The sequence below is a fragment of the Typopeltis vanoorti genome, chromosome 9 (genome assembly GCF_054136105.1).
Source record: "Typopeltis vanoorti isolate ZY-2024b chromosome 9, IOZ_Tvanoo_1.0, whole genome shotgun sequence".
In the NCBI taxonomy this organism is placed as follows: Eukaryota; Metazoa; Arthropoda; class Arachnida; order Uropygi; family Thelyphonidae; genus Typopeltis; species Typopeltis vanoorti.
In genome coordinates, this window is record NC_143557.1 from 50,131,835 (window position 1) to 50,144,914 (window position 13,080).

Sequence of the window (13,080 nt, forward strand, 5' to 3'; positions counted from 1 at the left end):
ATTAGTCCCGCAGCTGCTTCAGGGTTTGTCAAGGTAATTAATGAAGAGAAAGATAATAGTAATGACCTAGGTACTGTGAAAAGATATAAGGAAAAGGGTGAGCAGCAGAAAGCACAAAAACGGAGTGGGAAGTGTAGAGCTGAGTCAGTTTGTCAGGTCACAACAAGCATTCCTGATCAAAACGAGATCCATTCCATAATTAAACAGGAGGTCGAAAGACTACAACAGCCTGTTATGGAACGTCTCGATGCGGTGCTTAACAGTCAGGCTCTACGGAAAATACAGAGAATTCTCACTACAAAATGAAAGAACTACTATCCTAATTCATAGGGAGGTTGAAAGGATGCAAGAACCACTACTTAGCAAAATGAACTCTATAATGAATAGACTGACGGAGCTGTCTGCCCAGTGCAAAAGTAATCCTCCTCTGTCCTCAGACAGAGAGAATGCTAGGGGTTACCATTGAGAGCCCTCAATGTGTTACAACTGCAACAAGCTGGGACACATAGCCAGAAACTGCTTTAACAGACAAGGCAAAACAATTGGAAACTTCTCAGAGGCTAAGTCTCATGTTTGCAATAAGCAAGAAAAGGGGAGAAAAAGGGGGAGGATCACAAACAATTCTGAGATGACGGCTGAAGGAAAGGTATGCGGAAGAAAACTTAGAGCGTTAATTGACACTGGTTCACAGGCTTCGATCATATCAGAATACTGTTTCAGGGAATTAGAGCCCTATGTAAAAGGGAGGATAAAGTTTCTGAGAGAGCCCATTAAACTTTTGGGAATATCCTCCTCAACCACCCAAGCTACGAGGTCTGTAAGACTGAAGATTAACCTACCCACATTTGGCATGTGCGTTTGACACAAGTTTTTAATTTTGCCAAAATACACTTCCCCTCATTTAGGATTAATCCTGGGAAATGATTTCCTATCTAAGTACAGTTTCTCCTGTAATTATGCCAGTAGGGAGGTTTGTTTCATAAGGAGGAAGAAAATTATAGAGGTTGGAAGGGGATCCCAAGCACAGAAGGGGGGGGGGAATACTTATATGCATGAAAACACCAGAGAGAGAGAGAAGGCACAGACCAACTGAGAAAATGGAAAAAAATGTGCATAGAGATTTCACAAATTTAAAACAGAAATGAAGGTGTTAGAAACAGGGATGTGCGTGAGACAAGTGAGAATATACTGGTGATTAACTATGCTGGAATCTGGTAGAGTGTAAGTCAACCCCAGAGAACTGAAGGAAGCATAAAAAGGAAGTTTCTGTGATGAAACAGAAAAACTTTTTTTTAATAAGACTATTACACTTTTTTATAAAATCTTTATCAAGTAGCTTTATTTTTATCCTCCTACATGTTTCGCCAATCTGTTTCTATTGGCATCCTCAGGGAATACAAATCAGTAAGCACAAAATGAAGGTTACAGACTAGGTTATAACCGATGGTTCTAAATCATACAAAAATTGGTATTGTGCGTGACAATGTGCGTGTCTCGTTAACGTGATTTATTCGTGATGACTCATGACGTAATTGTTATGAAAGTTCATTTCTTTGATATTTAATGATCTGATAAAAGTTTTCCAAATTTCTGATAAAATTAGACCTTGATTCTTGTTTAGGTTTTCAGTTTTACGGACGACTGTAGCTGCTTCTTTAAAGGTTCTTGAATGGTAGTTATCTTCTATGTATGGCATAAGGCTCTTATCCCACTCAATGTGATGGTTAGTAGAGGCAAAGTGGCATGAAAGGCCTGAAATGTCTTGTCTGTTATTTCTGACATATCCTATGTGTTCTTTCTTTCTCGTTTCGAAGCTTCTAGATGTCTGACCTACGAAACTAATACCACATGAGCAAGGAATATTATATACTCCAGAGTATTTGTAAGATCCTCACCCATTCTACAAATACTCTGGAGTATATATATGTATATATATGTATAAGGCAATGCGCACCATATTGCAAGGCTTTTTTCCGGATTATTATCTCGAGGATTCCTGACCGCTGTTCGGAGAAAAAGACGAGCCAGGGTGCAACGATGTCGAACAGTGGGCAGTTTTCCTGATTATGCTGGAGAAGATTCCACATGGAGGTGTACGTGAATCATCAGCCTATGCAGACTCGTGCCAGTCGCTGGATGTCCCATCGGAAAGAGCGGAGATAGCCCTAAGATACTTTCAGATGCAAACAAACTTTGCGTCTGAAAGTATCTTCAGGACTGGGGTAAGGTAGTACAACACCAAGGCAACTCGTTGCAAAGGTGGAGAAAGCTCTCCTCACTCCTATCTCAGTATCTCCAATAATGCAAAGTATATCTCCTTGCGGATATGTGTAATGCTATGCATTAAGGCAAAGGCCACTACCCATACCGGTTTCAACCTTTATTGAAGTCTCGTAAGTGGGAGCCATGCCCAGTAGTGGAGACACCAAGGCAGAAGCAATGAGAGGTCATCCCACCCTATAGGTTGTTGTACTACCTTATATTGTGTTATACTATGTGTTGTATGTGTTGTACTACCTTATCCCAGTTCTGAAGATACTTTCAGGTGCAAACTTTGTTTGCTCACACTTGGATAAAGGATTAAACTAAACTTATTATAATCTAGCCAAGTGAAAAAATAAACTCTCAATATTTTTCTCTGAATCCAGAGTAATTTAATAATAAGGTTGTATACCCTTTGGCAACTCCTATAGGTTGGGATGACCTCTCATTGCTTCTGCCTTGGAGTCTCCACTACTGGGCCTGGCTCCCACTGACGAGACCTCAATAAAGGTCGAAACCGGTATGGGTAGTGGCCCTTGCCTTAATGCATAGCATTACACATATCTGCAAGGAGATGTGCTTTGCATTATGGGAGATACTGAGATAGGAGTGAGGAGAACTTTCTCCACCTTTGCAACAAGTTGCCTTGGTGTTGTACTACCTTGCCCCAGTCCTGAAGATACTTTCAGGCGCAAACTTTGTTTGCCCACACTTGGATAAAGGATTAAACTAAACTTATTATAATCTAACCAAGTGAAAAAATAAACTCTACATATAGTAGCAGTACTAGTATTACTTGAATGGGAAATACAAGTGACAAGGATTCATTAAGGATCAGAGATAGCTGAAAAGTTTTCTTAAGTAATGAAATACTTCACAAGAAATTATATTCTTGCTTTCACCTGAATGCAAGAAAACACTTTTCCATGTAAAATAACTATAAAACTAAGTCTACTTCTGTGGAGAGCAGTTGACTTCTCATTAAGCATAAACAATCAGAATTTTGCCTACACAAGGAGGAAAACACAAATATAACATTTATATGTATAATATACTGTCAAACCTAGCAAAATATCTTGCTACAGTGACCTCTAATCCAGAGTATTATAATAATTACAGAATATTATAATAACATAATTTTGCTGAATATATTAACAAAATGGTGTATAAACATTTTAGCTCCTAGTGATTGCAAAAATTCAGCAATAAGTACAAAGTCTTTTTTTTTTTTTTTAATATTTTTAACTCTTGCTAGCAATATTAATATAAGATATAAGTAATATAATAGTCCGTGCAGTTAGCCTAGTGGTTACGCGCTTCGCAACCATATGCTTGGGGAAGCAGTGTCCTAGGTTCGATTCCCATCGGTGACGTGAGGAGCTGAAAGCTCTTCCTCAGCCATAGCCAAGTTAGCCGGTCTTGGGTGTGGACAGTAGGGCTTTTCCCCAGTTTATCCTGGGGTTTGCCTGCTTTGCCCGCAAAGCAGGCAAACCGGCCTTGAGAACTCAACACTACAGGACATAGGATACACCGGGGCATAGGGCTGACCACCTTATCCTGTGAACGGTTTAAGTCTGATGGTTAATAAACCCTCGACACCGAAAGGTAAAAGAGGGTTAAAGGAAAATAAGAATGAGAAGTAATATAATATAAGTAATATCGATATAAGATGGTCTACAAACTTAGTAGTTGAAAATCGTGTTCGTTTTCTGCCATATTAAAAATCATAAGTTGTTAATCTCAAGCCAAGCACTTTATTTTCTGGTGAGTTACATACAATATGTAATGCTTTTTTTTTATGTAAAAAATATTTTTATAGTAATAGCCACTAACACTGCAATGAAAGGAAAAAACCAACACTGAATAGAAAATTCATTTCTCTCGAAGAAAAAAATTAAAATCTTGGATTGGTTGAAAAATGGAGAAAAACCAGGAGTTGTTGCAAGGACTTTGAAAACAAAATGAATATAAAATCCGAGAAAGTGTTATGCTGGGTCAACAGTAATTGCAAAGCATTTTGCTTGTGTACACGATATTCTAATGGAAAAAATGGAGAAATCTCTAATGATTTGTATAGAAGATTTCAAAAGAAAATTCCTTTGGATGGAAATCTTATTAAACAAAAAGCTCTCAAAGTTTATAAACACTTAAAAGAACTTGATCAAGATTCTTCATCCAAATGGCGGGGAAAGTTCTGCCGAAGATGCTGATTGTGATGAATCCGTTAAAGAATTCAGTTTAAAGAAATTAGCAGAAGGATTGGACTTGGCAAGAAAGTTAAGAATTTATTTTACGGATAATGATCCCTCAATGGAGCGCTCCGGATAATTCACAAGACAATTGGATTGTTTAGCTCCAATATTATGAACTTAATAAAAAATTGCAGCATAGTGGTCTTATTAACTTCTTGATAACTAAACCAGCCAAAGTGTTCAAATGATGTCCAAGAAATTTCAAGTGATGACGACGTCTGGCCACTTATAAATAAAGAACATGTATGAAATATTATTTATGAAGACAGTGATGACGATTAAAATATGCACTTTTATTCTGCCTAAAACATTTATGCATTATGTGCAATGAAGTTCATGTACAATTTGAAATTTTTTAAATTTTATACTGTGTTTGTTTCATAGTTTATATTTTCTTAACTTATATGAATTACCTGAATTAAATAAAAAGTTTTTTTGTTTGATGTCATTTATGTTCATATAATTAAAAAAAAACACAAAAAAAAAAAACGACTTCTGAACCAAACCCTACTTTTTCTACGTGATTTGAGTCTTGCTTAATGATTTATACAACATGGCATTTCTACTGAACCCAGTCTGCGCAGTTAGCCTAGTGGCTATGTGCTTCGCAACCACATGCCTGGGGAAGAAGTGTCCTGGGTTCGATTCCCGTCACCGAAGTGAAGAGCTTAAGGATCTTCCTCAGCCATAGCCAAGTTAGCTGGTCTTGGGCGTGGACAGCAGGGTCCAGCGAGTTGAGCCCCCCCATGAGGGGGTTCAACTTGCCCCAATAGGGACGGGGGAGAAAAGGGAGGAAACTCCATATGAATAAATAAATATGGAATCTAACATCTGCGTTATACGAGAGTTACCTGTATTTATTAAAATTATTATATTATCTTACACCAATGATGTCGTATATATCATATGACATCATTGCTGTAAGAGATGAACAGCAACAATGAAACTGGAAAATAAAAGAACAGTGAAATGTGCATTAGTGAGGATATTGGGATAAGGCTTCAGAACTTTTCTTAAATATATGTTAGTATTTATAAGTAGATTTATGTAAAATTTTTGGTATTATCCCACTGGATTCTATGACTAACATTGTCAATTCCATGTTGGGCAAGGCCAAATTTATGCTGTTTGATAAGCCGGATATGACTGATGTCCTGAAATATGCTGTTCGGCAGGTTTCCGTTTGACCATAATATGACAAGCTGCAAGCACATAAATCTTAGTGAATGTTAGAATCATAAAGTGAAATTTTGTTACTTTGGAGAAGGTAAGAGATGAATTTGGTTCATGGGTTTGAATGTAGCTACATTTTGGAACTTCTGCAATATGTCTGTCATGCTTCAATTTCAGAAATGACTTATCATAAGGTAGAGGAATTCTCTGAGCTTATTCCTTTGGATGATGTAGATGAAAACTATTAATTACTTTCTGTGTTATTCTTGTGTAGTGCCCATTTAAAAATGCCATTTCTTTGATAATTTGCTAGTATCTCTTGTTGGAGAGATATTTCAGAAGAGCACGTTTTGTGTGATTCAGACACAACAGATTTTACAATAATATATTTCAGATAGATGCCATGGAACACTAATAATACAGCATTGAAGCCTTACTTCGCTGGCTGGACCTTAATATAAATGAATGCCTTTCTATCCATAAAGTTTGGGAAATTATTATCCTCAACTATGTTAAATATTTTTTAAATTAACACCTATTCCAATAGCGTTTTATCCCAACTGACATATAAATGCATGTTTAGATGCAATCTAGCAAAATGCACACAGTTTTGCTGTTCTTTTGTTTTCGAATTTCATCATTCTGTCTTCACTTATGATTGTGTCATATGATACATAAGACAAAATATTTCTTGCACAAAATAAATAAAAGGAAGTTTATATAAAATCCAATTAATTCTGCAAGCTTCTATATATGATTTTATCTGTGACCATTATTAATAATCACACACACACACACACACACTGGTGCAAAATTTTTGGGCAAACAGGCAAAACAGATGAGTGATTAAATACTTTGCTTTAACCTCTAAGTTTTAACTTGTGAGGGAGAAAATACTTACTTAATTAGTCAGCGAATAAGTAACTTTTCTTTTTGAGACAAAAGTATTTAATTTACATAATATCCTTTATAAATTGATGTTAGGATGAACACATCATTTCGAAATTCCACAATGCCGGGTCTGAATCTAAAGTATGTTTCAAAAGCAAATCTTTCTTCAGAGTAAAACAAAACTAATTAAGCCACTACTCACACACACAGTTGAATATTACACATAAAGATTACTAAGAATTCGATAATATGATGCTTATCAGTGAAACTCCTGATATGACAAAAGCTCAGAGATGAAAGAAGACATTGGTATATCTTCTGCCAGAAAATTTAATAAAAACTGTCTTTTGGGATGTTATAACAATGAAGCACAGAGCTTATACAATACAAAGAAAATTGCAAACTACAAAACTGGTATACTGCCTCTTAATGAAACAAGATAGGACAGGGTGAAATGACAGGGACCATCCTCATGATAGTGAGGTGACTCTGATATCTGCAAGGAAAAGCAAATTATACATGAAATAAATTCCTATTTCAAAAAAGCATAATAGTGGCAAAATATAATACAGTTACAAAAAATATGTTATGTCATGACAGGTATTATGTCCAATAGTGTGCCAAAAACTGGAAAAAAAAAAAAAAATATTTTATAAAATGCTTCATGAACAAGAGTTATACTAATAGTATTAGAAGATACTAATAAAAAAGCTAGTGGTCATAACCAATAAACTATGGAAACTAAAGATGAGAATGAATAGTATTCATTTTTATCCCTTTAATGAAGTAGTTAAGGGAAATACAATGCTTTTCCTTAAAGATATACAAAGACCACAGTCGTCACATGATAAAACCAGAAGCATCAGCCATATCACACAAATATTTCACAGATATTGAAACAGCATTTGATAATAGACATATGAACATGGAAAAAATGTAACTGGATAGCAGAACAAATAATTAACAGAATTAAAAAATATACATACATAAAAGAGAAAGATAAATAAAAGTTATAAAGATTGGAATATATTTTGGAACTTAAAACAGAATTGGACTGGCCACCTTTCAAGGAGACTAGAATTGGATGTTTTTTATTTTGCTTTTTCGACTAAAATCAAATGATGCTAAGAGTAGAATATTAATAGGCCTAGACTAGTTCTACATGAGCTGAATTTCTTATCAATACAACAGAAGACATTGCAAGGCAAATGTCAAAATCTCTTAAGTCATGAGTAATGACAAAAAAAACTAACCAGAAACACCATCTAAAAACAAAAGCTTGCTAGAAATAGAATGAGATTTATTTCTGGCAAAGAATAATTTGGACTTAATGCATGGTGTGATGACCCACATAATTTCACATTTTTCTTAATAGAAACTTACCGATCAATTAGAGGAACAGCAAATTCCCCAGTGCTAGTAAGAAGAGCCCCTTTATGCTCAGGACCATCCACCGGAACCATAAAACTTCTTGGAATACCAGTACTTCTCTTGATATCTGGCTAAAATTTAAAAAAAAAATAAATAAAATAAAAAAAAAAACTGCATGCATTTTAAATTATAAAAAGAAATATATTGGGGATAATGAAAAATTAAATCAAAATTTGTCATGTCCTTCTCAATAAAAGCATAAAGTGAAAGAAAAATATCTAACATGCTCAAAATTAAAATAATGTTTAAAATTAATTTCCACTCTCTCTCTCTCTCTCTCTCCCACTCTCTCAATCTCTCTTACATTGTTTGTCGGGCAGTTCTTTATCCAGTGACCAGGTTTTCCACACCTATGGCACATGTAAGATGGTGGTAATGGTCCTGTCATACTGCGGCTCTTCAAATACCTGCATAATAGATGTGTAACTTGTTGCACCATGCAGATAAAAAAAATCAAAATGATATACATTTGAAATTCAATTTCAATAAATAATACAAGAATTATTCAACTACAATTCAATCAACATAAATAAGCTGTCATAGACAATAGCTGATTCATGCTGAATGAATTTACACTGCTAATATTATATAGTTTTTGTGAAAGAATGTACTGCAATACTGCGGCAAAAATAAAAATGATAACAACAACCACATAATACAAACTGTGTAATGTGGGTTATACACCTCATCCAGAAAGAAAGGGAAAAAAGTATATTTCAATTGCTTTTCCCTCACATTTAGAATTCTGTTAAAAAACAAGTAAAGGTTCAAATATTACTCAACCAAAAAACTAATTATTTATGAAGCCTAATTTATTTAAAAGGATAATAAAAATTGTTACAAAACAGAAACTTAGCTACCTATCTTATGCTTACCACTTAGCAGAAACTATGCTTTTTTTCCAAGCCATTTAAACATAAAATCATGATGTATTATTAAATGAGATACCAAGATGTAAATGAATGTACCAAAACTATATTCAATAAAATTAATATACTTTAGTTTTTGTGGAAAAAGGACTGCAACTATACAAATATTATTTTATTTTCATTTCCAGAATTTCTATTATGGTTACTAAAGAAATACTAGAGTTATCAAATTGTTTTGTCGAATCACCTGCATAACATGATTTATAGAATGAAAAGGATTCTTAAGAGTTCTCTGAATTCTATGAACTTAGAATAATGTACATTCCAGAAAGGGTTAAACAGAAACAACATTCCAAGTGGAAACAAATCAAGTAAGAAAAACTGCCAAACAAGAAAATATACATATTAACTCAAACACAAGAACAGTGTTGTAAATATGCTGAGAACCATTTATATCAAAATATTTGAGGGAGTGCACTGTTTATTTCAGTCCATGGAGATTCGTTGACAAGGAAGCAGATATAGGAACTACACCACTCTTAGCATGACAACTAATAAAAAATACTTTCTACTATTACCATCCATAAAACAACACATTAGTATTGTGAGTTGGCTAATAGTTAGATAATCTTAGAAATGATGCTGCTATCGAGATCAAACATGGAACGTTTTCAAGCCTCCAAATAAGCAAAGTGGTGGTCTCACACTGACGAATAAAATTTATCTTTTCCCAAAAGACATTCACAAACATTCATGCCACAGTGGAATTTGAACACAGGTGAAAGTGGAGATACTATTCAAAATGGCCAGCAATGTAATTCTAACAACAGTGTTCTCTTCTATTCACAATGATGTTATTCGCATACACACCTTTAAAGGTAATACACAGCCCATTTAAATATATCTGCAAATCATAGAAATTAATGCATATGGCAATTTGGGATTTACCGACCAAATTGCATTCTTATTGGTTAAACCAAAATAAAAAATGATGGTACAACATGACAAAATTTCACGCCAGCTGGGGTGTCGCCCGGTTAAACAAGGCCACCATTGTTTTCGCCAGGGAACCAGGGTGAACAGCGAAAAGTCAGCTACTGGAATAAATCTGAAAACACACCCCAAATTAACATCACCAGAGTTAAAGATCGGTACTATCAACATAAGAAGCCTGAATGGCAAAGAAATGGAGCTAGCTGAGGAATTAGATAAGTACCAGATCAACATAATAGGGGTGACTGAAACAAAAAAGACAAAAACTGATGAGATCTTTCTGAGCAATAAATACAAAATGTTATATTCAGGCAATGACAATTAAGGGAAAGAAGGAGTAGCCATAGTATTCAAGACAAAATACAAGGCTAATCTTCTTGAATGGCAGGCAGTCTCAAGTACAGTAATGTGGGCAAATATGAGAATGGGGAACTGGACAATGAGACTTATTTGTGCCTATGGTCCCACAGAAGGTTTTACTAAGGTAGAAGTGGAGAAATTATTTGATGCTTTAGAAAAAGCAACTGACACAATGAAAAAGGAAAAATTAGTCTTTGTTGGGGATCTAAATAGCAGAGTAGGAAATGATTGTGAGACATACAAAATAATTTTGGGAAAATTTGGAGAAAAGAGCAAAGCAAATAATAATGGCAAATATCTGTTGGATTTCTGCTCAGGACATGGACTGGTTATTACTAACACCATGTTACAACATAAAAATATGCACAAATTCACATGAAGAGAAGAGGCAAGGAATAAGAAAAGTCTCATTGACTATGTTATTGTTGATAGTGATGTTTTCTCCCTGGTGCAGGACACCAGAGTGTACAGATGATTTGAAATTAGAAGTGATCACTATTTAGTCTTGAGCAGGATAAAATTGAATTTCATATTGAAAAGAATAACATGTAAGAAAGTTTTAAAACGAATAAAAGTTGAGCAGCTCTCAGATGTGAACTGTAGACTAAAATACACAAAGATTATTGAAGAAAAAATGAAAGAGTTTAAGAACAGGAACAAACCTTGGAGATTCAGTGGCAAACCTTGAAGAAAGTCCTGATTGACTCAGCTAGAGAGGCATGTGGTGAAGTTGTCTGCAAGGATAGAAACATTAGAACAAACATGGTGGACACAGGAAGTTAAATAGGCAGTGAAGGAAAAGAAGAAAGCATATCAAAAGTTGCTGACAAATAAGTCAGCTTGTGTCCATAGAGAATACAGAGACAAATGCAAGAATGCTAAACACTGTGTAAAACTACCTAAACAAAAGTCATGGGAGGACTTTGGCAAGAATATAGAATATAAATATCAAGCAGGTGGCAAAATATTCTGGAGGTTGTTGAAGAAGCTTAGAAATGGAGGAAAGGGTGCTGTAAAAGGAGTTAGAGATGATAAAGGTGACATGAAAACAGAAGAAAAAGATATCCTTGAAGTATGGAGTAATTTCTTTGAAAAACTGCTAAATGAAACAAGCAGTGATGACAGCACAGTGGTAAAAAACACTGACCAGGCATGCAGTCAGGAATACATATCCATACTTGAAGTAGAAAAAGCCATCAAAGGCTTAAAATGTAGAGAGGCAGCAGGAATAGATGATATTTGACCAGAAATGCTGAAGTATGGTGGTATAAAAGTCTTACAGTGACTGCACTGCATAGTTCAGAATGCCTGGACAGAGGGACGAATTCCCAGTGATTAGAGTAGAGCTCTCGTAGTACCTATATATAAAAAGGGAAATAAAACTGAATGTGAGAATTACAGAGGTATATCCCTATTGAGTGTTACTGGTAAGATATATGCAAGTATACTTGAGAAACGGTTGAGAAAAATTGTGAAAGAAAAGCTTGGTGAAGAACAAGCTGGATTCAGGTCAAATAGAAGCTGTCAGGATCAGATCTTCACTTTACGACAAATAGGAGAAATCATGGAAATATAACAAAGATCCGTATTTAAGTTTTGTTGATTTGGAAAAGGCATATGACAAGGTGCCAAGAGAGAAGGCTATTCAATACGCTACAGTTATATGGTGTCAGTGGGGCATTATATCAAGCAATACTTAGTCTTTATTTGAGTTGTAAGTCAGCAGTTAGAATTGAAGTACAGGAAGATGGTTTAATATTAAATCTAGTGTGAGACAAGGATGTACATTATCCCCTCTGTTATTCATATCCCCTCTGTTATCTATATGGATCACATTATGAGGGAAAGTGGTATTAAACATGATATCAAAATTGGAGATGTTAATGTCAGCTCTTTGCTTTATGCAGACGATGTTATACTTCTAAATAAATCCGCTACAAGTGTGCAAGATTCTCTAACTAAATTGAATAACTGTTGTAATAGATATGGTATGAAGGTCAGCAATAAAAAGACAAAGACAATGAAAATTGGCAGAATCATTGAAAATGTCAACTGTGTTGTGAACGGAGAACCCGTGGAACAAGTAAAACATTTCAGCTACTTAGGCACGATTTTTAGTGAAGATGGTAAATTAAATATGGAAATAGACAACAGAATCAACAAAGCTGGTATGGTAGGAAGTCAATTGAATAAATTCATATGGAATAAGAGAGAAATTAGTCGGAACACTAAATTAGCTGTATACAAGACAGTGTTCAAACCAGTTTTAACTTATGGATCTGAGAGCTGGGTCAGAAGTAAAACACTTGACCAAAGACTCGAGACCGCAGATATGAGAGTCCTGAGAAAGATTAGAGGTGTGAACAGATGGCATCAATGGCAATATCATATTAAAAATGAGGATATTGGGAAAGAACTCGACATTGTCAGCATCCAAGAATGCATTAGCAGAGGTAATGTCAGGTGGTATGGTCACTTAAACAGAATGGACGAGGAATGATTAGCAAAACAAGTCTTCTCTGCCAAGTTGGCAGGAAAGCGACCCAGAGGAAGACCAAGATATAGGTGAATTGATACGGTACAAAGTGCCTTAGATGATAGAAATATAAGATCTGGTAATGTTGGAGTCTTGACAAGTAACAGACTGATTTGGAGGAAAATTGTAGATAGGAAGTTAGTAATGATGTAAATTTTTCATGTAGTACTATCATATCCTGTAGACCCCTTGAGGATACATGGCAGGAATTTGATGAATCAATGTTAAATTCTGATATAACTGAATACAGAAACTAAAAATTATTGCAACAATGCTAATATAAAGAAATTTAAAAATATAACAACAAAAAGGC

General features: G+C 35.0%; 1 protein-coding gene across 5 annotated transcripts in view; it reads right to left on the reverse strand.

Annotated features, from left to right (window-relative positions):
* The window catches only part of LOC150103030 (uncharacterized), a 458,183-nt gene that overhangs the window by 187,640 nt on the left and 257,463 nt on the right, over window positions 1–13,080 (reverse strand). For all 5 annotated transcript variants that reach the window (XM_090398173.1, XM_090398177.1, XM_090398174.1 and 2 more), the window contains 2 exons: window positions 8,314–8,416; window positions 7,962–8,080 (listed from right to left, as the gene is read on the reverse strand). In XM_090398173.1, the coding sequence (XP_090254299.1) occupies window positions 7,962–8,080; window positions 8,314–8,416 (222 nt within the window). The remainder of the gene's footprint in view (window positions 1–7,961; window positions 8,081–8,313; window positions 8,417–13,080) is intronic.